At 38.8% G+C, this 26,727-nt stretch overlaps 1 protein-coding gene across 2 annotated transcripts; it reads left to right on the top strand.

The window, feature by feature from the left end:
• On the top strand, positions 1-25,993 carry RAD21L1 (RAD21 cohesin complex component like 1). 2 transcript variants are annotated; one of them, XM_004585692.2, is made up of 14 exons: positions 1-107; positions 2,455-2,626; positions 4,605-4,734; positions 6,025-6,118; positions 7,863-7,969; positions 11,528-11,698; positions 12,344-12,439; positions 13,308-13,412; positions 15,020-15,246; positions 15,478-15,577; positions 17,176-17,300; positions 19,261-19,353; positions 22,243-22,320; positions 25,504-25,993. In XM_004585692.2, the coding sequence occupies exons 2-14, from the start codon at positions 2,483-2,485 to the stop codon at positions 25,690-25,692; spliced, it is 1,659 nt and encodes a 552-aa protein (XP_004585749.2). In that variant the 5' UTR covers positions 1-107; positions 2,455-2,482; the 3' UTR covers positions 25,693-25,993. The 2 variants fall into 2 exon arrangements, with proteins under 2 accessions (XP_004585749.2, XP_058535412.1); XM_058679429.1 differs by lacking the exons at positions 1-107; positions 4,605-4,734; positions 6,025-6,118 and having other exon boundaries at positions 2,503-2,626.
• Positions 25,994-26,727: the final 734 nt, after the last annotated feature.

A 26,727-nucleotide genomic window follows, 5' to 3' on the forward strand; every position in this document is an offset into this window, starting at 1 on the left:
GCGTGGAACTATTTGCCTCAGACCCGCGTTGAGGACCCACAGTGAGGACCGGCTGCTTCTCTGAGACTCTGCTCCGGCGGGCCTCGTCTCAGGCCCAGGCACTGAAAGTAGGGCGCATCCTGAAGACGAGTGGACTCAGTGATAGAGGCCGCGGCCACCCACTTCCCCACACACGCTACCTGCTCGGCTTCTCGGCCGCCCCTCAGCCCACGACGCCGCATCCTTAGGGAAAAAACGTCGCCGCCCGCTCCCCTTCAGGGGATTGGAAGCGCGACCCGCCTTGTGCTCGCAGCGGAGATCCTCTCGCCTCAGTTTGAAGCCACCCTGTCCTTGCAGTCCTGGCAGTGCCTTCCCCCCCCCCCCCCCCCCGCCGCCCCGCTTCCTCGTCTGTCCCCAGGCGCCTACCCGGGGTCTGCCGCCGGTCGCCGGCCCTCACCTGTTCCGACACGGCTTTCCCCGCGCGCCCCTAGCTGCTGGCCTCTGGTCCGGTTCACGCCCCCACAGCTTTACTTCACCGAGTAAATTTAATCCGGAAACGTCCCCAGCTCGGGACGGGGCGGGGCGGGTGGGGGGAGGAGGTCTACGTGTCTGAGGTAGCGGACGCGACCGCCAGGGGTCTTTAAACGCCCCTTAGTGAAGAATATTTGACAGTCCTGGGAGAAATTTTGAGAAAGATAAATGGGAATTTATTCCAAAATAACAAAACACGTGAACCACAAAGGAAGAAAACGCAGCTAGGGCTGTCGCCGTCGACCTCCTTAGAACACGGTGGCTGAGGGAGATGTCGCAGCCTTTAGGGCTGGAATCTTGCGGTACAGATGGACACAAATCTGAATTTACTTGCGATTCTGATTCTGTGGCTCACAGAATCGTTTCGGCTCAGTTTTCTTAGTTTTTCAAACCTTTAGGTAGGAATAGTCAGGAGTTTCTGTTTTGGCAGGTTATGATTAATTACTTAAAATGAATGATTTGATTTTTCTCTAACGGCCAACCAAAGGGATCGAGTATTCCTTCTCGTTTCCGGCTTTTAAAATAGGGCCTTAGTTTTTCCCTCCGTCCACCTGCCACTATGGCAGGAGGTCTGGCATCTCCTCTCTTGAAGCTCCCTCGCGTCACTAGGACGGGAGCTGCTTTCCTACTTTCTTCAAATAAATCTTGCTTTGAAACAACAACAACAACAAAAAAGCCTTAAAGTATTAACAAGGGTGGAACAATTTGTAGAAATGTGCATTAATTTTTGGTCTGTGTCTTAAGTGAAGATTTTGTAACAATTTTACTTCAAAACATCTATGGTTTCTTATTTCCTCACTGTATTCTGATTTTTTTCCTGCTGGCTCTGGCTCTGGTTTTTTTTGTTTGTTTGTTTGTTTTTGTTTTTTTTTTATGATGATTACATAGCTGACTAGGTTGGGAAGGGTTCAGGATCAGGGGAAAGTGACTGAGACCATCATTTCCACATTTTCCGTTCCTCCTTCCTGTATTTAGGGGAAGGGGACAGATGGGGAGAAGCCACACCCAGCCCCAGCTCCCAACCGTCCCAGCACCAAGGGACAGGGAGCCACCACCCGACGCCATCCCAAGGTCCCTGATGTGAAGCATGCTCCAAGGGTTCTGTCCAGGTGGCTTTGAAAAATAGTTCTGAAATGCTGTGGACCTTCCAAGGTCCACTGGCTGACACAGTCCATCGACTGACACATCCTGCTGGTTCTTGTGTCCGTTTTGCCCACCTTATTGCCCTACTGGGTTCTATTATTTTAACTTCAAAGGGGCGGACATTTGAGAACTCACATACTACTTCTATGCACCTGGATTCTAGCTTCCTGCTAATGCAGAGCCTGGGAGGCAGCGGATGATGGCTCAAATACTTGGGTCTCAGCCACCCGTGTGGGAAACCTGGGTTGATTTCCCAGCTCTCAGCTTTTCCTGGCCCAGTTACAGGCATTTGGGCAATTAATTTGGGGTAGAAAGGATTGTCTCTCTTTCCCTCTCCACCCCAGTTCTCTGTCACTGTGTCTTTCAAATAAATACAAAACAAACAAACTTGGCTTGTATAATCTGCTCTTAGTTTTGTTTTTTGTTCACTTCTCTGTATTGCTTCTTTTTATTTCCGTATCCCATCTTTTCAGCCTTCTTCCTTTATTTGACCATATTAATAAGAAAATCACTCCAAGCCTTTGTAGGACAAAATAAGTAAACTCTAAGAAGATATCATTGAGCAGGATGTACTTAAGTCAGGTTTGGTTTACAGTCTGCCAGAGTTCTATCACTAGTTTATGATTTTACATTCTAAATAATCTTCTCTTCTTCACCAGAAAATAATTTGAACTGAATGATACATATGAAGATAATTTGAGTGTTATTTTATAGAATTACTGAAAGTGTCTTACTTATTGTAAAATGTCACTGAATTATTTTTGTGATAAAATTCTAAACATCTTTTCATATTCTCTCTAGTTAAATACAGCTAGGGCCTACAGGCAGCATGTTCTACACCCACGTGCTTATGAATAAGCGAGGGCCATTGGCCAAAATATGGCTTGCAGCTCACTGGGAGAGAAAACTCACAAAGGCCCAAGTATTTGAATGTAACCTGGAGATAACCATTGAAAAAATTATTTCACCTAAGGTAGGCTATTGATTAAGATGATAGTTTGTATTTGCAATGACTTCTGGAGAAGAAAGGAATTATAATGTATTTGTGACATGAAAATATGTTTCCAAGGAAGTTTTTAAAAAAGATTTGTTTTATTTATTTGAAAGACAGAGTTGTAGAGAGAGAAGGAAAGAGAGAGAGATTTTCCATTTACTGGTTCACCCACAAATGGCCACAACGGCCAGGGCTGGGACAGGCCAAACCCAGAAGCCAAGAAATTCATCAGGAATGCCCATGTGAATGCATGGCATCTAGAATGTCAGCATTGTAGTTGCACTAACCCACTACACTACATGCCACCCCCCGCCCCCAAGGAAGTTTTACTTCTCAAATGGTCTCTTTCTGTATAACACTTGTCTGACTATAAGAAGGTTTATGTATTGGTTTCTGTTGGTAATTAACTTTTTCAGATATTTATCATGAATAGATTGAACCCTGAAGGATAAAGGCATAATTTGTAATCCTTTCCTATTGCTTAACAAAATTTAAAATACGTAGTAGATACCTAATAAATATTGCATAGAATATAATGAATGACTGAAAGGGGAAGGTGAAAAAAGGATTAATGATAAGTCAAAATGAATATATGAAAACACATTATAAGTAAAGTACTATGTTCACTGTAAAACAGCCATTAGGATAGTTTGTGTTAAAATATTTCAACTTTTGAGGCCTGATACAGTGGCTCAATTGGCTAATTCTCTGCCTTCAAGCACTGGGATCCCATTTGAGTAACAGTTTGTTTCCCGGCTGTTCCACTTCCCATCTAGCTCCCTGCTTGTGGCCTGGGGAAGCAGTGGAGGATGGTCCAAAACCTTTACAATTCTGCACCGACGTGGGAGACCCAGAAGAAGCTCCTGGCTTTCTGTTTCTCCTTCTCACTGTAGTTCTGCCTTTCCAATAAAAATAAATAAATCTTTTAAAATTTTTCAATTTTGATAGGTTATATTATTAAAAGGCTAGTTTGTGTTAGGCACTAGAGTGGACTTTTTTTAATTTTTATTTTTGAAATTTATCGTATAATTTTGTGTAGTCTGGCATTCCCCTCCTCCCATCGAGAGTGGACTTTTTAGTCATTTTTTTTAATGCTTTAAAAACTTATTTATCTATTTACCTGGAAAGTAGAGAGAGAAATTTCCCATCCTCTAGTTCACTCCCCAGATGTCTACAGGCTAAACTCTGCCAAAGCCAGGAATCTAGAACTCAGTTCTCATCTCCTACTTTTGTGGCAGGGACCCAGGTTCTTGAACCATCACTTGGCTGTCTCTCAGTGTGTGTGTTAGGAACAAGTGAAATAGGGAATAGAGCCAAGATTGAACCTAGGCACTTGAATATGGGTGTAAAATCCTAAATGACAGGCATCTAAACTGTGCCAAACATCTGCCCCTTTTAGTTTAGTTTAATCTTCATTACAACCCTATGAAATTGGCTTCTTTTAACCTCAGCAAAGTGCGGTAGTTAGCACAATTTTTTTAGTCAGTCAAATTGATGTTTAACCCTTGCTTTTTCATTTTTTTTAACTTTATTCCTAGTGTAGTACATAATGTATCTGAGTCTATTTTTTCTTTTGTAAACAGAGGTAGCTGTCAGATTATTTTAATACACTAAAAGCTCTTAGAACAATGCTTGGCACAAAATAAACAAATAATAAATTACAGCCGTTTTTATTAACCAAGATTCTGGAAGGTGTGACTCAGCTTCAGACTTGGACCCAAGTCTGTCTGAGTCTATTCTTCCCATAATACCAACAATAGCACTCTTTACTTCAATGCCAGATTATCTCCATTGAATAAGTTAATCATTTTTCAAGATGAGGCAAAAGCTGAGTGATTAAATAAGAATAGAAAATACCTACTTTTTAAAGAAAATAAATGTTTATAATTTTAATAATTTTAAAAGAACATCATGAACCCAATTTTTATTATTCTGATATTTTAAAAATTATTGAAAGGTGAAAATTGCACTTCGAACTTCAGGACATCTTCTTTTGGGAGTTGTTCGGATCTATAATAGGAAGGCCAAGTATCTTTTGGCAGATTGCAGTGAAGCATTTCTTAAAATGAAGATGACATTTCGCCCAGGTATATATGCAATGTTGATTTGTCTCATTTTATTTGGTTCCTGTTTGTATTTGTAATTTGGGTGAGATCTTTTAATTGGCAGTGCTCTAATATTCAGGTGAGAAGAATGAATATAAACTTCATTTTGACTGAATGTTGTTTTCATGGTTAAAGATAAATCATATTATGTTCCTTCCTCTTTTCCTGTGTTTGCCAGAAAAGCTTATGTGTTCCAAAGCTTATGATGTTCCCATTTGTTTATGAAAAAAAGTATACTTAACATCATCACATTTGTATAAGAAATGTTACTTCATTTTAATGGGTCAACTATTTTGTTGTATGTTTTTGTCTTTATAAGAGAAATTAGAAATAGTGAGTAAAAACTATAGTTATCATTTTCATAGTTCTCAAGAGTTTAAGCAACATGCTATTTATAAAATAGTATCAAAACTCCCTTGACATTTAAAAATGCTGGAGATTTATATGTGTCATAAATATAATCCATTGTAAATTTGATTTACATAACATCTGTTCCACTTTCAAGCTATTCATTATCTCTCCCACCTAGTATTATGAGTAATTTAGGCATAGGTCTTCCCTTTGTTACTTCTCTTTAGGCTCCTTGGAGACAGAAGCTTCATTTTCTAACTCTTACGGTACCTGTCTCAGTGTCCCACGCACACTACTCCCTAATCAACATTTGTTGAATTGGGATTCACAGGTGTCTTAAAAAAACATCTTCATTTAAAATCTTACAGAATCTCTAGGTGGAATTTTACCCTTTCAAATAGGGTTCAGTTGTTTGTCTATTATAACACTTGTATTTGACAAATATTTCTTGATCTACTTTGTGCAAAACATTTTGTTAGACACCAGGGAATAATACTCTAGACAGATGGGACTACCAGAACAAGGTCTTGAAGGAGAAAATTGCTTGACATTTTTAGGGAACAAAATGGCTAAATATGTTTGAAGTATAATAAATAATGGGGAGAATGAGGGTACCTGATCATTTGTAGGATTGGAGAGGCTCTGCTTAGAAATTTGGGTTGTTGATTTGTGCTATTTAAATGCACTGGAGAAGTTGTTGAAGCATTTTAAGCGTGGGCATCATCTGATCTATTTGCTTTTTTAAAATATGTCTGGCTGCTTTATAGAAAACAAGCGGCAGAAGAGCAGGAATAGATACAGGAAAATCAGTTAAGGAGACTAAGCAGAAGTTCTGTGAGAGAAAATATTTGGTTGGGAGTTCATTAATATGTTATATAGAGTTACTGCTTACTGAATGTTATTTTTAAAAACTCTTTTCAGGACTTGTTGATCTTCCAAAAGAGAATTTTGAAGCAGCTTACAATACTATCACATTGCCAGAAGAATTTCATGACTTTGATACCTATAATATGAAGTAAATTATTTTCTTTTCCTTCAGTTTGATTTTCTTGATGTTGTGTTGCTTTCCTATTCAGAATTCATAAAGGCAAATTAAATGAAGTTAATAACTAATGAGTACACATACAGTTGACAATCCCATAGCGCAACAAAAAATGTCATTACATCTGCTGAATATATGGTTTGCAGTATGGACACTGTATCCATCTATTTATTCAGTAAATATTCATTGGATTCCTTTTATGTGCCTGGCATTGAAGAGAGGGCAGTGAATGAAGCACAGATCTGGCCTCATGAATCTTATATTTTAGTTTAGGTACAAACATGATAAACAGATGAGCAAGTATAGTATTCCAGGTGATGATCAGAATTAGGAAGAGAAATAAAAAATAAAGTGAATAAATAATAGGATGGGAAGGAAGCCTTTTCTGATTGAATGAGAACAGAAACCTGAAGGAGGTCCAGGCAGAAAATATTCAGTAATGTGGAGGAAGAACGTTACAGGTACAGCAAATGTAAGACTCTGAGGTAGAGCACCTTGGACATTTTCAAGAAGTAGTCAAAGGCTAGTGAGAATGCGGTGGTGAAAATTATCAGCTGAACTGTAGGAGATGAGAAAGGAGAGGCAGCTAAGGTATAGATGTAGAGTATTGTAGGCTACAATAGGATTTTTATATTACTCAAACAGGAAGTACAAGAGAATCTAAATGAAGGAGTGGGAAAATCTGACTTGATTTCAACATGCTTCCTGGGCCTATTTACTATAAGGAGGAAAGGAAGGAAGCAGAGATCCTAAGATAAGATTATTGCAATGGGGCTGGTGCAGTGGCACTGCAGACTGGTCCTCCGCCCTATGGCACTGGCGTCCCATATGGTAATCGGTTCCTGTTCTGGCCGCTGCACTTTCAATCCAGCTCTGGGAAGAGCAGCAGAGAATGTTATAGTATCTGTGATAGTATCTTTAATCAGTTCTTAGTATTCAGTTTATCAAGGTGGTAATAGTCAAATTATGGATTTTTCTGCAAGTCAGAGCCAACAGGATTCATCAACAAACAAGATATGGCTCTAAGGGAAAGAAGTGAAGAATGACTATATGATATGGGGCGGAGAATAAAGTAACTAGATTAGAGCTAATGGCTTGGGACAGTCAGTGGAGGATGGCCCAAATACTTGGGCCCCTGATACTCACATGGAAGACCTGGACAAAGCTCTTGGCTCCTGGCTTTGTCTTGCCTCAGCCACAGTCATTGCAGTCATTGGGGGAGTGGACCAGCTGATAGATAATCTCTCTCCCTCTTCTTATCTATTCCCCTCTCTGTTTAACTGCAACTTTCAAGTAAACACAGAAAACTTTTTAAAAGAAGGAGAAGAGGGGCAAAGCAGCTTTCTGGCTGGGCTTCTTACATGCAGGCGCTAATCAACTCATAGAGCTCTGCCTTCATGACTTAGTCACCTCCCAGAGCCCCTGCCTTCTAACATCTTCACCTTGATGGTTAGATTTCAACTGTGAACTTTGGTAGGACAGAAACATTCAGTCCATATCAGGAATGAACATCTGTTTCAAATATGTTGGATAGTGCAGTAAGGACTAAGAAGCATTTGGCAACGTGTGTTTATCTCAGACTAGTGTTAATAAGTAATACTATTGAGAAAATTCTTTTTATAATAAAATCTGTTTTTCATTTTTTGTTATACTTCAAAATCATTGTGTTCTGTTTACATATTTTCCTTAATCTTACATTTCTTATGCTTCTCCACAGTACTATTGATGTTTCAGAACAATTTACTCAGAACCAGAGTAAACCAGAAGAAATTACACTTAGGGAAGATTATGACAATAGTCTACTTTTCCAAGCTGAGAGCTTTGGTAAGAATATTTGAGAAATCAAAGTTATAATCAAAATACAAATATAATAAATTATATACAAATATAATTAATTAATTCTATATTGAAGTAATGCCAGTAGGATTATCTATATGGTCAATATTTTAATGTATACATTAGCCACCAATCAATGTTTTCTTGCCTTTTTCTAGTAGATGTCAATACTAAAACTCATTGCTAGGCTATGCTTTCCTTCTTAGTATATAATTCTTTTTTTACATACATCATTTTTAAAATACAGCACTTCAGAATTAACAAAACCACTTGAGCAGACCCCTCAGAGCATCGGGGACCCTGGGTTGACATTGGGTGGCCATCCCCATCCCTGGATACTGAGGCAGTTGGGAGGCTGGGTGCGACTTCTCTCATTATTGCTCCCGTTCCCCCAGATATAAGAAGAAAAGAAAGGAAATTTAATAATGGTCTCACCCACTTTCTCCTGATCCTTGACCCTTCCCATCTTAATCAATTATGTAAACATCATCAAAAATTTAAAAAATTTAAAAATGCATATTTATGGAGGAAAAGATTTTTTTAATTTAATATTTTTTACATGGTTGAGAAGGATATAAGCCTATGTGGGTCTCCAGTTAGGATGGGGAGGGTCAAGGTATGGAGGAAGGTGGGTGGGACAAATGTTTTGATTTTTTTTTCTCCTATGTCCCCAGTGGAGGAAGGGGAAGGGGCCACTCCCTGCTATCAAACCACATTGGCACCCAAAGATAGGGGATGGTCCTTTGATGATGCCTTAGAGACCCAATGTGGGGAAGAGTTTCCCAAGGGTGTTACTTGAGTGATCTTAATAGTTCTAAGACATCATTGGCTTCATTGCACCAGGAATGAGAAAATTTTTCCAAGGTAGGGCTATTGGCAGATCAGGTTCACCTTAGTGCATTCCAGGCCCAGAAACATGTTGCAAAGCTTGGCCTGGAGAGTGGTTCAACCTTTCCATCCTCTGATGAGGCATTCTGCATCCTTTGATGGCCAAGATAAGCTGGCTGTCATATACCCTGTGTGCATCTGGATATGCTGTCTACTGCACAGCATCAGCAACTGAAGAGGCCCAGTCGCAATATGTGTACTCCAAGGTGTGATTTTCCTGTAGCCAGGGTTTGAGTACAGTGGTCTCGTTGGGGAGTCCCCCAAGAAACATTGCCTGTTGGTGATCTCAGACTTGATCCTTGTGTGCATCAGCCAGTGCAAGGTCAGGTTCAGTCCATTACCTCTGTCAGCCAATGAACATACCAGTAGATACAGCTGCTTGGTCAGTTCCACCGCTAGCTCTATCTCTCGCACGAACTGATGGATGCTGTGGCCTAGCCCAGCCCAGCCTGCCACAGGCCTGGTGTTCACACATACCAGCAGGTACCACGACCAACTTGGATTGACCGCAATAACCCCTGCCAGGTCTGCCCCTAGCCCCAGTTTTGCATTTGCCAGAATGCGCTGCAGCCTAGACCAGTGTGTGTCGCATCTCATCTGACTCTTGTGCATACCCATGGGTGCTGCAGTTTAGCTCAGCCTGACCCACCCCCAGACCTGGCCCACACATATGCTGCTAGGTGATGCTGCATTGACCAACCTGGCCCACCCCCAGCCGTAGCTCTCACATTCACCAGTAGGAGCTGCAGCCCACTAGGGGGTGCTATGCTCCAGCCTGATACGACTCCCACCCAGTTCCAACATTTGCCAGTGGATGCCAAGGCATAGCTCAGCTGGCCTGCCCCAAGACCAGCCCACCTGCAGTCCCAGCTCTCATGCTCACCAGTGGAAGCAGCAGCCCAGTCAGTATATAGTTCTAAGTTGAATACCTGTTATGTATCAGATATAATCATAAACGCAGGTAGCAGCAAAGAAGCAGTTTGTGCTGCCAAGTAACTTCAGACTGGGAGGGAGACATGTATATAATTGCTATAGTTAATGTATAATATATAAAATACACAATATACATGCAGAATTGTGCATGTTTGTTCATAAAATGTATTTAAATATTGTTTGCATGATACCATGCAATTATGAAATAACAGATTTTAAGTAAACTTGAGGGTGAAGGGGAGAAAACACTACCACCCTAAAGGTACACATTGATTACAAAACAAATTTATTTTCTAAGTGTTAAAATATGGGAGTGTGCATTGGTATACAGTTACAATGTTGCCTGGGATGCCCTCATGCCATATCAGAATGTTTCCAAATGAAAATGAGCTTCCAAGTGGCTTATCAGTAAATCAAAACAGGAAGAAAAGGAAGAATAGATTTTTTAAAAGAAAGAAAAAGACCCACCAAAAGTTGTATAATAAAAATTTTATTCTATTATAGATAAGTAAAAGATCCTGATATGCTTGGGGGCATCAATATCAGATATAATATGAACAGGAACCAGAATATTATTGCCAGGGCAATTGTCTAGGATAGCAGCTAAAATAGGGTTTCAGATTCCCACATCCCCTATCAGAGTCCCTGAGTTTGAGTCCTGGCTTCACTCCTGATTTCAACTTTCTGTACAATCTGTGAAAGGTTTCACTCTCTTTCCTTCTTTCCTTTCTCTCTTTCTCTCTCTCTCTCTCTCTCTCTCTCTCTCTCTCTCTCTCTCTCTCTCTCTCCCTCCCTCCCTCCCTCCCTCCCTCCCCCCTTTTTCTCACTTTTTCTGGTGGCATAACAAGCTAATCTTCAGCCTGTGGTGCTGGCATCCCACATGGTTACTGGTTTGTGTCTTGGTACTACACTTCCAATCCATCTTCCTATTTTTAACCTGGAAAAGCAGCAAAGGTCGAATCAGCTCAGCTCCAGCCACTGTAGCAATTTGGGGAAATAAACCAGTGAATGGAAAACCTCTCTAGGCAGGGCGCAATAGCTCAGTGGCTAAATCCTCACCTTGCATGGACCAGGATCCCATAGGGGTGCTGGTTCATATCCTAGCTGTTCCACTTCCCATCTAGCTCCCTGCTTGTGGCTTCGGTGAGTGGTAGAGGATGGCCTGAAGTCATGGGACCCTGTTCCTGTGTGGGAGACCTGGTAGAAGCTCCTGGCTTTGGATCAGCTCTTGGGAGTGAACCAATAGACAGAAGATCATCGTCTCTCTTTCTCTCTATAAGTCTGCCTTTCAAATAAAAAAAATTAATACAGCTTAAAAAAAAGAAATGAAAATTTTCTCTCCCTTTCTGATGGCTTAGTGGCTGGATCCTCACCTTGCATGCATCAGGATCCCATATGGGCACCACCAGCTCCCTGCTTGTAGCCTGGGAAAGCAGTAGAGTATGGGCCAAAGCCTTGGGACCCTGCGTGTGTGTGGGACACCTGAAGGAAGCTCCAGGCTCCTGGCTTCAACTGCTGCAGCCACTTGGGGAATGAACCAGCAAATGGAAGAGCTTTCTCTCTGTCTCTCCTTCTCTCTGTGAATTTGACATTCCAATAAAAATAAATAAATCTTAAACATTTTAAAATGAGGGAATACTGTAGTACATGATACCTGAATTTCCTTGAAACTCTAAAATTCTGTGTTCCCATGACTGACAGAGTTAATGATGTGCATTTTTTTAGGGGACGAACCTGAAATTCTCAGAAGACATAGCCTCTTTGATGACAACATGTTACTGAATTGCAGTGGTCCTGTAGCTGAACATAGTTCAGGAAGTCTCATCGGAGAAAAATCTCTGTTCTATGACAGTAGAGACGCATTTGGAGATGAAGGAGATGCAGGAGAGATGATTGGTATGATGTCACACAGAAATAAAATATTTAAGATAATCAAATCACTAATATAAAAAATCAGTAAGTTTCTTACATCATGTTAAAATTTCCTGTGTCAAAGAGGTCAACAACTTTTTATATAAGTTTTCCAAGTCTATGGTGTATTTTCGTAAGTACATAGCCAGCCATTTAAATACATTTTCCCTAGAGTTTGGGATATACTGCCTGCTGCTTCTATTTTTATAAATTCCTAATTCTTGGAGGAGAAAAAATGAAGTTTATGTATTTCCTCACAAAATATACTGGACACTATAGGAGAAAACACTATCTTATTTAGCATAGTTGTGGGATAATAATCCCAAAGTTTTCCAGGATTTATATTATCATTTTCTATTTACATTGTGGCTTTATTATATATTTATATTTATATAAATTTGGAAAATCCAAATTTATGTGTGTTAAATATTGTTTATGTGTGTTACATATTGTTTATTGACTACATCTATTTATATTGACTATTTATATCAGACTTTAATGAAAAATGATCTGACTCACATTAGAAGTCTGTCCTCCCTTCCCAGTGGTTTGTATGATGTTAATAAATGGTGAGTGAACAAATGATAGAATCATATCTGTTTGACAAACCTGTTCATTGTGTTTTTCAAGACAATCTGTTGCAAGATGATGACAATATCCTGTTAGAAGACAGGCATTTGAGCAGAGAAATTACCCTGCCTCCAGAGCCTCCTGATATTGTAATGGGTATGCTGAAATCTTCCTTTGTGTACAAATTGAACAGATAATGATATTCAAATTAAGCACCAGAACTTCTGAGTTTAAATAGCAGTATAATATGGTGAAAGATAATAAGGAACATTATCCCTGCACCTTTTTTAATCTGGATCTCTACACTACATAATAGAAAATAGGGTTCTGAGAGAAATCATGAGGGGTATTTAACTAGGAGTGGATTTAGTATGAGAGCACACTTAAATACCTGCCTAAACATTGCTTTTAGGTCATTAAAATATATGCTACAGGGTAAAAAAAAATAGCATGATTTCACAATCTATGTACAGTTTGAGCAATTCGAAATGTGGGAAGGTACCTTCCCTACTTAAAACTGATATGACACTACTTCATATGATTTGAAGTCTTTAGCTTGATTTTTCTTAGTTAAAAGTATAATTAGCTTCATTTTTTATTCTTGACAACTTTTAAATGTTCTATTTGCTTTATTACCCAGTAATAGAAATTAAAACTAAGAGAATTAGGCAGTAAAAATTTAGTTGTGTTTTTATGAGTAATTTACCAGAATATAAAATGCTTATGTCAGTCGCTTATTGCAGTTGCTGTTATTCATTTTTACTTCCACTGTGACTATAGCCCAGCCTTAGATGTTGCATGTGCAAAAGGGAGATAATACTTGATAGACCTAAATATTATGGATTCCAGATCATGTAGTCTGAATCTTTTTATCTCTGCTGAATATGATTAGAAGAATTTGATGTCATGTAAATCATTCATTAATTTATCTTTTACTTTGCTTCTCATGTAATGCCTAGTTTATAACATACGCATAATTTTTTTAAATAATTATTTTCACGGTGATCTTGATTAATAAAACCAGATGATCCAGAGCATGTACACCTACCTGAAAATGAAAAAAAGAATGAATCAACATTGTTATCAAGTGAAGAAGAAAGATTTATCCTTGACCCAATTGATTTTTCAGGTCAGAGGCATTCATGGTTTTATTTTATTTTTAATACGCTGCTAACTTGCTTGAAGATATCTGAATAATCTATGAAACACTATAATCTATATGAAATCATTTTACAATCAGAGAATAGTGTGAATAACTTTTGAGATGATTTGCTCATCAAATTCAGTACTATTCAAACCATATATCTAATGTTAGAAGTGGAAAAAAATAAAACTGAGTTCATTTTAAAAAGTTTTTGGTTCTTATAAGGAGGGCAAGTGGGGTGGTTCAATTGGCTAATCTTCCATGTGCTAACAACTGGCATCCTCTACAGGTACAAGTTAGTGTCCCACTCCTCTGCCTCCCATCGAGCTCCCTGCCTATGGTCTGAGAAAGCAGTGAAAGATGGCCCAAAGCCTTGAGATCCTGTAACCGATGTAGGAGACCTAGAAATAGCTCCTGGCTCCTGGCTTTGGATTGGCTCAGCTCCAATCATTGCGGCTATTTGGGAAGTGAACCAGCAGATGGAAGATCTTTCTCTCTCTGTCACTCCTCCTCTCTGTAAACCTGTCTTTCCATTTAAAGTAAATAAATATTTTTAAGATAAGTTATTAAGACATTATTCAATGATGGGTGCAGGAATGAAAAATATAACCGTTTCTGCTTTATAAAAAAAGTTTAGTCTAATCAGTAAAATAGAAGGCAGAATAAAAAGGATCTTAAGAGACATGCTTCTGACACTGAACTTCAAGCATGTTTTTAGGAATAAACCATGAGTTTCAAAAGTAATTTGATCCTTTACATGATTTTAAGTAGTATAATTGATGCAAATTTCAATTTATAAAACTCAAGCATGCAAGGTATGAAATATTTCAATTTTTTTTCTTCATAGAATCAGCTCTGAGCCTCTATGCTATAGATTGACAGAATTCAGTCTGCATAGCTCCCCTGTCCATCCTAAGCTATGTGGTACCAAAGTTTCCAGAGAGATATGGAAAGTGCAAAGGAACCCAGCAGTTTGTGGTATTTAAGCCCAAGCAGCCTCTGTAATCATCACTTAGCCAGCCTCTCTGGGATCCTGTCACCTCCCTAGGAGTTTCTGATGCCCATCAGCAAGCAAGTCCCTGTTCCTTCTGGCTCATCTGATCTCAGATCTTTACCTATTCTGGAAAATTTAAATTCTGCCCTCCACCTTTGCAGCTTTACTAAAGAAAAGCTGGACTTCTGTTTTCTACCTGCTAAAATTTCCTAAAGAATTTTTCCTTTTGGACCTATGGACCTAGCTTTCAGGAACGGAAAATACATTGAACAAATAAAAATGTTTTAGAAGGTTATTGGTTGACTTTTTCTCAGGACAGAGACTCTGCCCCACATTTTCTTATTTGCCCACGTAACGGGTCAACAAAGCACCCCCTAAGCACTTTTGAATAACACTGATAAAACGGAATAGCTGTTGTCTGCTCAGGTACTCTAGCTGTAGAATAAAAAAGGTAAGGCCAAGAGAAAAGGATTTCCTTGCTGATGCAACTCTGTAGGTTTAATGTGGTAGACATTTCTTGGATGCGCGTGCAGCACCTAGACTATTGCTTCATAAAGCTGTAAAGCCAATCACGTTGATGCCTATGTCTTACATTTAGACATTGCTGAGAAAAGAAAAGGTAAAAAGAGGAGACTGCTAATAGATCCTGTCAAGGAGATCAGCAGCAAAAATATGCATAAACAACTTACTTCCTTTGTGGACACACTCATGGTTTTGGAACTTGCACCTCCTACCCAAAGATTAATGATGTGGAAGAAGAAGGGAAGAGTGGACACACTTCTGTCAACTGCCGCCCAGGATTTAATTCACGCTGAACTGAAAATGGTAACAGTTTCCATCCTTTTACAGGGACGTAGTGTTTGGTTATAACTAAATAAATGCATATTTACACACATATGTATCATAGAAATTAAACTTGTGAAAAAGCATTACCTAATTTTTGAATTAGTTTATTAGGTATGAATATATGGATTATGGTTTCTACCTTTTAGCATATGTGCTTTCTATTGAATTGCTTTATAGAAACCAAGAGATAAAATGTGTGTATTTTTTCAGTTGTTCACAAAGTGCTTTCTGTCCTCTGGCTCTAAACTTGGAAGAAAACTGATGCAGAAAGTATCAGTAAGGGAGGAAGTGGAAAACCCAGACATAGTAGGTGAGACCTCCTAATTCCTTGATGTTGAGGGGAAAGTTGTGGGGGAAAAATTATTTTACATTTCAAAATGAAGATGGGATTTACTTCTTTCCAGGGGTGGGGAACATCCATCCCCTGTGAGCTGTATAAGGCCCATGGAATTATCTGGTCTAGCCCTGCCAAGGCAATCACACACAGCACTCAAAATTCAGCAGATCCATCATGGGATAATTTTTTAAAAAAGATTTTGTTTTATCTTTATTACAAAGTCAGATATACAGAGAGGAGAAGAGATAAAGAGGAAGATCTTCCGTCTGATGATTCACTCCCCAAGTGAGAGCAAAGGGCCAGTGCTGTGCCGATCCGGAGCCAGGAGCCAGGAACTTCCTTCCCGCCCTCCCACTCAGGTCCCAAGGCTTTGAGCCATCCTCGACTGCTTTCCCAGGCCACAAGCAGGGAGCTGGATGGGAAGTAGAGCTGCCGGGATTAGAACCAGTGACCATATGGGATCCGGCACATTCAAGGCGAGGACTTTCGCCACGACCTCACTACCGGGCCCGGGATAATTTTTTTTTTAAGATTTATTTTTATTACAAAGTCAGATATACAGAGAGTAGGAGAGACAGAGAGGAAGATCCTCCGTCCGATGATTCACTCCCCAAGTGGGCCGATGAGCGCCGATCCGTAGCCAAGAAACTGGAACCTCCTCTGGGTCTCCCATGCGGGTGCAGTGTCCCAATGCATTGGGCCGTCCTCGACTGCTTTCCCAGGCCACAAGCAGGGAGCTGGATGGGAAGTGGAGCATCCAGGATTAGAACCGGCGCCCATATGGGATCCCGGGGCTTTCAAGGCTAGGACTTTGGCTGCTAGGCCATGCCTCTGGGTCCCGGGATAATTTTTAAGTTGATGATTTTGTATGGGCCACGAATGATGTTACAGATATCCAGATGGCTCTTGACAGGACAGCTTTCCCATTCCTATCCAAATATAAATGGTTTCTCTAAAATAGTATTTGAACTGGAAAGAGATTATTGCTTTAGTACTGAATGTCTCTGCTTTTGCCCTAAATACTTTATTTTTTAAATGTAGTATATATACCGTGTGAATCATTCTTGTTCCTACCTCCTCTGTCTCCAAAGGCAGTACCCATAAATTCCCCCCAAAAGAAAAATCTTTGTATCTATCTGGATAATTTTTTAAACCAACTAACATGAAAAATCATTTAGCAAATAAAATTAACCTGTGATGGTGAATATCTCCATCCACTCAGAGGGTACATAAAGTATTAATAATCATTGATTATTGCTGTAAAATCATAAAGTAATTATAACATTGACTTACATAGTTAGTGGGCCCTCATTCACTGTTCCTGAAGACATTAAAATCTGTTGAAGAGTAACATAAAATGGGTTGAGGGTGAATGTGCATGTGTGGAGCAGGAGCCAGTTGGCAGAGGGTGGGAAATGGAGGTGAGAGACAGGAGAAAAAGAAGGTAAGTATATAAGGCTTGGAGCTGCTGGGTTCCAAGTTGTCAGACACCCCGTTTTTTACCAATCATATCACAGTTTCATTTTGAAAGGTATCTTGATGAAATATTCTTTACTCCTTTGATAATTCAGAAACCTCCAGGATGGAAGACCCAGATTCCCAACTAGAGTTAATTCAGTTCCGAACTGGAAAGCATGTGATTAATGGATCTAAGAGTAGCTTTCATGAACATATCAGTAAAAATATGAGCTCTGAGGTAAGTTATCAACAGAAAATCATTGAAATATTTTGACACATTTAGTGTAGGAATACAAATGCTGATATATATTTTTGCATTTATAGTTCACATTTCATTTTATGTTCTATAATTTTTTTTAGTAAGCAGAGCATTGTAGGGTGAAACATTGTGTTATTCTATAGAATAGTAGTCTCTAGAAGTTTGTACTAGTAGATCATAAAGTAGGATCAGTGCTTTTTCATAATATATTAGGTAGGACAGTATTTATATGACTACTATAGTTTACATGTTACATTAAATAAACAATTAAAACTTTACCTGAGCCTGGTTATATGCTGAGAAACCTAGTAGGCTCCATCTTGAACATGACATGGAATCTTTTAGCCAATAGATTTCTGTTTTGTCTTGATCATGAATTTACCTTTCCTAACTTGAATATCTTTTAAGGTCCACCAGTTACTTTGGCCTCGAATCTGAGACTATCCAAGGACCTATGATCAAAATAATTTTTAAAAACTCTTTCTGTGAAGACATGTTTACTTAAACAATGTAACTATTTGAAAAATGTAGTTGGAAACAATGTGCTTTAAAATACTTTTTCTGATGTCACATTATTGTTTATACAAATGTAAATATAATCATACCATAAACATGAGCCAGTGCTTTTCTAGTGTATAGCATTGTCACTGTATTTGGAAAATCACTCTGGGAATTTAAAGCTAACCTACACTGAAACTGAATGACCTTGAAAAGAAAAACAACCTCATTAAATGTGTTTTATTAAATATTTGATAGTATGCTAGGAAGTGTACTTGAAAGTATTACTCTCTTCCTTACTTGGGTTTAATCATTTATTAGAGTGTACCTACTAAAAATTATGATTAGGCTAACTTGCCTAGTTTATTGTTATTTGGAAGGGAACTACAACGGAGTTATTTGTAGACACTCTAACAAAATATATTTTTCTCATGTACTTGACGTAGAAACAGATGTAACTGTTCTTTTGAATCTTTATTCCTTTACCATATGCTATGCTTTATCCTTCAAATCTATTCTTATTTTGCTTCCAAATAAAATGAACGAATGTGAAATATACTCAAGTAGGAGGTTTGAAAAAACAGAAAGTATTGATTCTGAATAATCATTTTATAATCATTACAAAACTTTAAAAGACAATTTGTAGAATTAAAAAATAAAAACATAAGGTTTCATAAATAATGTATGTTAAATAATAAGATGTAGCTCTATATTCTCTAAAATTTTTTAAAAACAGAAATGAAGAAAACTATGTTAAAACAATCTCTTCAGGTAGGAGATATAGCTGGGGGATTAAGTATGGGGAAGGATTGAAGAAAAAAAGGCCCAGTGGCTTTTAGAGTAATGAAAAGGGAAGGAAATCATGGGGAATGGAGTATTCTGACTTTCTCTTTCCTTTTATGTCCTCCCTTCTAAAGGACACAGTTTTTTTTTATTCCCTTTTGTTGGTGAAAACTCCAGCAGTGGTGGCAGCAATGCTGCATGGTTCTGGTAGCGATATTAATATCCCTTCCCTCGTTCTCACTCCCTCTGCTTGCCTATTGCAGAGCTCTTCCCTCTGCCACCTGCCCCTGGCCTGAGAAGAAGTAGAACACAGGAGCTAGATAAAACACCTCGGAGGAAAGCAGTCTCAGCAGAACACTGGTGGAGACTGTAGATGTGAGGCCTGCCGTGGAGAGGGAGACAGGAAGGAGAAAAGCAAGAAAGGAGGGACAGGCGTGCAAGTTCTTTGCTTGTGGGAGGCAAACGAAAAACGGGAATATTCAAGTTAGGATTGCCTATTGGGATGTTTCCAAAATAAAACCTAAAGAATGTGGTAGTATTTTAACTGGTTTTAAGTTGTTTGAGAATAGAACTTTCATGTGATTAAAGCATTTAGCAAAATTGGATTATGATAACCACTAGTAAAATTGTCTATCTTCCTTCTGACTTGCTTTTGCAGGATGTTGTTGAAATGATTTCATCAACTGCTGAGGAATCATCTTTGATGAATGGTTTCATGGCAGAGGAAATTGAAAATTGTTCAGCTGAATTGGTAAGTATATGTCTAGTCTTGGGAATGTTCTTTAAAATTTTGTTCCTAAATAAGCTCTTATATACCTAAAAATTGGTGTTTAGCGATTTCATGTGACTTCTTAAATTTATAACTTAATTCACGATCACAGCAATTATGTTTAATAAAGCGTTCAGAATCACTCCTTTTTTGTATTTCTTTTGAAACTTTATAACTTTTTTATTTTTAAGAACTTTATAAAATTCTAAAAGACAATGTTGAGTTTTATGTTCATCAAAGGTATTGACAGTTTTAAAATGTTGAAAACTGCTGTTTTAATTTACTCTTATATCTAGAGAATCAAAAGTTTAGGTCTAGGATATTTCAAATTTTATTTCATTTACAAAAACAGTGTGGGCATTTTTGTTTTCCTTAACTAAATGGCCCAATGCCTTTATGTATACAAGCCATTTGGAAACCAGTAATCTACTCATTGGTCCATATGTTGACAGAAAAGTCATACATAAAATCTTACTCACCTGACCCCCTCTATGTTACCACCTTATTTCTCTGGAACTTGACCCACAGTTCAGAAAGCACTTTAGAATTGTAAAAATTTTTAGTAAAACTTTTTCAGTAACTAATATCAAAGCATTCTTAATGCCTGCTGATGGTGCTAACTTGTTTTTGAATGAATAATTGTGTTTTTTTAAAAGATGTATTTTTACTGGAAATTCAGATATACAGAGAGGAGGAGAAACAGAGAGGAAAATCTCCTATCTGCTGATTCATTCCCCAAGAGGCTATAATGGCCACTGGAGCTGAGCCAATCTGAAGCCAGGAGCTTCTTATTGGTCTCCCATGCAGGTGCAGGGTCCCAAGGCTTTGGGCCATCCTCAACTGCTTTCCCAGGCCACAAGCAGGGAGCTGAATGGGAAACAGGGCCACCGGGATTAGAACCAGTGATCATATGGGATCCTGGCGTGTGCAAGGCAAGGACTTTAGCCGCTAGGCTACCATGCTGGGGCCCTGAATGAATTATTTTTGTAATGGGCTCCAAGACTATTATTATTTTTTCATTCATAGAAACAAGCTGAATTTTCTGGATAATCTCAGAGTCAATAAAGAACCTGAACTTTTTAACCTGGAAACATCCAAGCAGCTGAGACAGAGGCCAATTGATTCATTTTTTTTTTTTTTAAAGATTTTATTGTTTATTGGAAAGCCAGATATACAGAGAGGAGGAGAGACAGAGAGGAAGATCTTCCGTCCGATGTTTCACTCCCCAAGTGAGCCACAACGGGCCGGTACGCGCCGATCCGATGCCGGGACCAGGAACCCCCTCCAGGTCTCCCACACGGGTGCAGGGTCCCAATGCATCGGGCCGTCCCCAAGCGCTTTCCCAGGCCACAAGCAGGGAGTTGGATGGGAAGTGGAGCTGCCGGGACTAGAACCAGCGCCCACATGGGATCCCGGGGCCTTCAAGGCGAGGACCTCAGCCGCTAGGCCACGCCGCCGGGCCCCAATTGATTCATTTTTACCATTCTCTTTGCTTCCATATGTGGTCAAGCAAACAACACAGCAAAGTTCAGCTGTTTTAATAATCCACTGGGATTTCTACACAATGGATTCACTTGTACAATTTCCAGATAGATCAAGTGGACAGGCTTTATTTAGCAAAACACACAGACCATTTCTTAAGCTTTTTTTTTTTTTTTCTGGTTTAGTTGTGTGGTATTGGTGAAACTGGGGTCTCATGGATCTTTAACAAAGAGCTTTTACATTTCAAAAATAGCATTTGTATGATTAATGATAAAACAAACATTACTTAAGAGGGTGAACTTATTTATCCAAAGACAGACCAGAAGTGGATAAACATGAATTGTTACTGGAGGGATTTGAAAAATTCTTCAGCAGAAGGTAAACAGATTTTCAAATCAATTCCTTATAAACTTAAAAAAAGGATGCTACATAGGCAAGATCAGGAATCAGGTACATCTGGTGGAATTGAGAATCTAGCAGTTTCTGTACTGAGTTAGCATCCCTTAGCCTCACATGCTTTCAGATACCATGTCGAATCTTCTAGAATTAGGAAATGTGTTGACTTGCAGAGCTATCCATGCTGGCCAAAAGAGTCAGCACATTATAGGGTATCAGAGATGCTGTTGGGCTGCATAGGAAGAGTTAGCCTAGAAAAAATGATAAAGTAGGTCAGGCTTGCGTCACTCCCCTCTCCCCAGTCCTTTGTAAACCTGCTCCCTTATCAGATTCATCAACACCTTTTTCATGCCCAGTTTCTGTTCTCAGCTAATAAGGTATTAAGTACTGGGGAGTTAGAGTGAGTTCTTGCAAAGGAATTTCAGCTTTACACTTTCAAAATATAGAGGTGTTTCTGAAAAGTAATTAAAGACAAGAGGATGAATCTATGTAGATAATATGACAGGTCCCTTTTCAAGGTATCCTTGAAATCCAAAAGATATCTAACACAATTGTACACAAACTATGAAGCTTCTATATCACCAGGTAAGTTCAGACGAAGTATTAATAAGGCAGTTTCTCTATATCTTTGTATTTACTCCTATTGACTGAGTTCAAACTGGTCAGAACAAAGGTTGTCCTAATTGCAAGGAGTTCTTGGCCAAATTTAATTTCCAAAGTCCTAAGGACACATATTACCCTGCGACATATTACCAATTAAAAACAAACAAACAAAACCTGCAGAATCTTATACTTTTCTCAGAAACTACCTGGCAATGTAGGTGTAACTCTACAAAGGTTAGGCTATGTTAATTTATCAGACCATTATTAGATTAAAAGCTCTTTATTTGGCAGAACCAAGTGTTGTAGTCATATTTCTTGTAACAACTAAGACTGTGCTTAGCAAATAGTAAACATTCAGTAAATTTTACTTAAATATTTTATCACCAACAGGACTCATCGGGGAATGAACAAAGTATTGACATAGAGAGATGGAATCGAAGAATGCTTCAGATGTTAAATACTTTACGGGTAAGGTGGTAGGGTTTGCTGATTAAAATAAATAAATGATTAAAATATTGACTTCAAGTATCTAAGTATTTATGAAAACAAGACTATTTTTCTTATTTTTTTTGTTGAGGCCAAATTCCACTCAAATGAGATGATTTTGAATGATACACCCAGAGTTAAATACAGGATTTTAGGTCTGGTATATGCATATTCAAATCAATTTCTAGCCAATATTTATGTCCATTGACTTCTGTGGTCTGTTTTTATTTGTTTTAGCATGCTACAACTAAATTTAAATATGCAGCAAAGTTTCTAACAGTTTCAGTAATACCTTGGGTATTTTAAAATTTATAGATGTAAAAATCATACATGTTTGTGACTTAACAATTTAGATGCTACTGTGCTGTAGGATAGCTTGATCTTTTCCTAGGCCATAAGTCTTGATCATCAGAAGCATCTGAATTAAGCTGTGTCTTTCAGTGTTTTTATTCATGCTTCTAACTAATATGTTTTACTACTCATTCTTGATATTTTAGTTTTTTTATCTAGTGGCTTCTTTTGATAGAGGATGTAAATTTAGCTACATTCCACACCCCAGTTTACTTTTAGGGTGGTATTCAGAGTTCACAATGTTATAATTGTAACACTTAAGATGAATATTTGATGGTAACTCCGAGTGAAAATACTATTTTCCCAAACTCTGACAATATAACAAGAGCTCATTGTTGTGGTAAATATGCCCATTGATCCACCAGTTTAGTTTTTCTCTTGATGGTAACCCTCCTGGAGCTCATTATTCTCTTGTTGTAACTCCAACAAATTGTTCTTGGAGATTGTGCCAGGTCTGATCCCTGCGGTTCTGCTTCCCATCCAGCTCCCTGCTTGTGGCCTGGGAAAGCAGTCAAGGACGGCCCAAAGCCTTAGGACTCTGCACCCGCGTGGGAGACCCAAAAGAGGCTCTGCGCTCCTGTCTTCGGATTGGCTTGGCTCCAGCCATTGTGGCCATTTGGGGAGTGAATCAACCGACAGAAGATCTTCTTCTGTCTCTCCTCTTCTCTATATATCTGACTTTACAATAAGATTAAATAAATCTTAAAAAAAAGGATTATTTGTGCATGGATGGGGTTTGCATATACTTCTAGTCACCAGGTGGTGTGCCCTCCCCACCCCCCATCCTTTTCTAGATGTCATTACCAAAGGTTTTTAGCCTTCAATTGGTCCCTCTTCTCAGATGCACCTTTAAAACTACTGCCCTGGCCATCCAAGCATGGGGACATTGGCTCAGAAACCAAAAGGAGGCGGGGGAGAGGCTATCTGTCTCACTGTTGACTGTATAGAACTTTACTAATGGCTGTTTGTGGCAGAACACTGCTCATCTTCCACAGTGGCTGTGTGCCTGTGCATACCATGGTGGGTGCTCTCCTTCCCCGTGTGCCTGCGCAGAGCCTCGGTGGGTGCTCTCCGTCCCCGTGTGCCTGCGCAGAGCGTCGGTGGGTGCTCTCCGTCCCCGTGTGCCTGTGTAGAGTCTTGGTGGGTGCTATCTCCTTCTTGCCTCCTACTTGTGAATGTGGTGGTGGAGTAGACAGAGGCTCTGGATTCTCTCAAGCGGTCAGACTGATCTCTCCAATCCAGGCTTTTCCAAGGATTTGTATCCCAAATTCTTGGTTTTCCCTTACCCTTCCTCCCTGCTGGACCTTAGGTTTCAACTTTTGCAACTCCAGTATTTCAATCACGTTTACTTTCTTTATCTCCTTCTTTTGCTCTCTCTTTTTTTTTAAAGTATTTTCTTTTTTAAAAATCGTTTTATGTTTGAGCAGGACCTTTGGAGCATGCCTCACATCAGGAACCTGGGATGGGTGGGAGGCTGTGTGGGGCTTCTCCCTTTGTTTCTCCCCTGACCCCAGATACAGGGGAAAAAATTGCTTTAAGCATTTATTTATTTTTATTTGAAAGGGAGAATTTCAGAGAAAGAGACAGAGAAAGGAAAGATCTTTCACTCACTGTTTTACTCCTTAAATGGCACAGCATCCTATAGCTGGGCCGGGGCCAAAGCCAGCAGCCTGGAGCTTTCTCCAGGTCTCTCACATGGTGCAGGGGCCCAACCACCTGGGCCAGGCTTTACTGCTTGCCGGGTCACCAATAAGGAGCTGGATCAGGAATGGAGCAGTTAGGAATGGAACTGCTGCCCATATGGGATGCCGGTACTGTAGGCCAAGGCTTAGTCTGAAGTGTCAGGCCCTACTTTTTATTACTTTACCTTCATTTTAGAGGGGTTTCTGAATGAGACAAAAATGAGAGCATAGGTTCAATTTTACATGCTTGTCCCCTTAATGTTCTTCAAAAGAACTGCTGGAAAAAGCCCTCTCTGCAGTCTTCCAGGCCAATCCACAGCTTGTTTCAAGGAAGGGAATAAAAAGAGGCTTGGCTACACCATCTCTGAGAGATTGCTGACCAAAGATAAAGTACATAAAAGTTTTGAACCTTTGTTTGAGATAAAGTACAATAAAGTATTTAGTATTAATTTGTTCAATGTTATGGTCTGGTAGAAACATAAAATATGTCAAACTGTCCAAGGAGATACTGGTCAGTGTTTATCACACTATTTCTAACTTGAAATAACTCTGCTTCTGTAAGAATTTTATTTCAAATCCTAGTCTCTATGAAAGGAATGATCCTCATCTTTGACATACCTCAATTATTTCTAGAAGGCATACAGGGGGCATATGGTCAACTCAGCATCTGTTCACTTGTACAAATAAACTGGTAGATGTTGATACAGTTGTATTCTCCTACCACTCAAATACAGAAATAGACTTTGTCTGTCACTGGAGTTGTTTATAGTCACCACCAAGCCCCTGATAGGCTGGTCATTTTTGTTGTGTTTGAAGCCTCCCAAAGTCCTGTGCACTTTTTTTCTCCATGCAGATCTAAACTCTCAATACTTCCCAACAAGAGATTCCAACATTTGTGTAACACATGATATGTTTGCATAAAACTTTAGAGCTCTTTTGCATTCATTTTCTCAAAGGATCAAGCTTGTGTTCAGTGATCCATGTTATTTTTATAAGTTTGAACAGTGCATTTCTCCAATTAAAGATTTCATAATCGCTTATGGAAAATGTCAATATGTTGTTCTTCATGCATCTAGTGCCTGCTTTGTTTCTGATGGTCTTGTTCTTCTTTCCTAATTTTTTATTTTCCCAGGAATACAGCAAGATGGGAATGGAATCCTTTAGTCTGATGAAACTCTGCAGAAATTGTAACCGAAAACAAGCAGCTGCCAAATTTTATGGCTTTCTTGTCCTAAAAAAACAGCAGGCTATTGAACTGAGCCAGAGTGCTCCTTATGCAGATATTACAGCTACTGTGGGACCAATGTTCCATAAGCTATGAAGGAACTTCTAAATATGCAGAATTGTGTCATTTCTGGAATCTCAGTGTTGACTGGATTCAATGCAGCCATCTGGAAGCCAACGAACGTCTGAGTGCCTTCACAGACAGGCTGACTTCCTGTGGCTTCCTTGAAGAGTCAGCATCATCACTGCTGCGACCAAAAACCTGTATGTTTAAAAAAAATAACTACACATTCTTAAACTTTAGAAGTCATCATTTCCCTAACTTGGATGTTGCACTTAGGATACATATTTTAAAAACTATGCATCCCTCTCTCCCCAACCCCCCCAAAAAAAAACCAACCAAAAAAACCTGTATGCCTTTGAGACACATTCAAGGATGTTTCTTAAAGACTGTTTTACATTGGATTATTTATGTAAATGTTGTGAAGTAAGTTAATAATGAATAGTTTCTTATTTCTACAGAAATAATAATTTACTCGATCCTAATACATTATCATTCTTAATGTAAGTTAATGTCATGTTTGTGTTTTGACATTTTCATTGAAGCTTTAAATTGTGCTTTTGGTCTATTTTTATGTCATTTACCCCTTTTACTGATTATTTAACAACTCTTATAACCAACATTCATGTGATAGCAAAACTAATCTGCTTTTTATGCTACAAAGAAAAGCAGACCCTTATTCAGCATGTTATCTGCAATTATAACTTGGGAAACACCACTAAAATAAAATTTATTTGGTGTTTACTGAGCATTTTTGACACTAAAGTAATTGTTTTCCCTTTTACTTAGTTCAAATTTTAGTTAGAAAATGTTTGTATTATGCTCTGTGAGTTCCATACTACACTGCAAACTGAAATATGTGGTATTCTTCCTAGACTCATGCACAAACAACTAATTCTAAGTAGCCACTTTAAGTGAATTAATTATAAAATTTAAATTTGGAAATAAATTTATAAATATCTAGAAATATTTTTAAAATTTAGAAATAATTTTTAAAAGAATTTTACTTTATTCTCAAAATTAACATGCAGAAAATTAACTTTTAAATTTTAGTGCACAGTTCTGTAAATT

This window comes from Ochotona princeps, chromosome 22 (genome assembly GCF_030435755.1).
Source record: "Ochotona princeps isolate mOchPri1 chromosome 22, mOchPri1.hap1, whole genome shotgun sequence".
NCBI lineage: Eukaryota > Metazoa > Chordata > Mammalia > Lagomorpha > Ochotonidae > Ochotona > Ochotona princeps.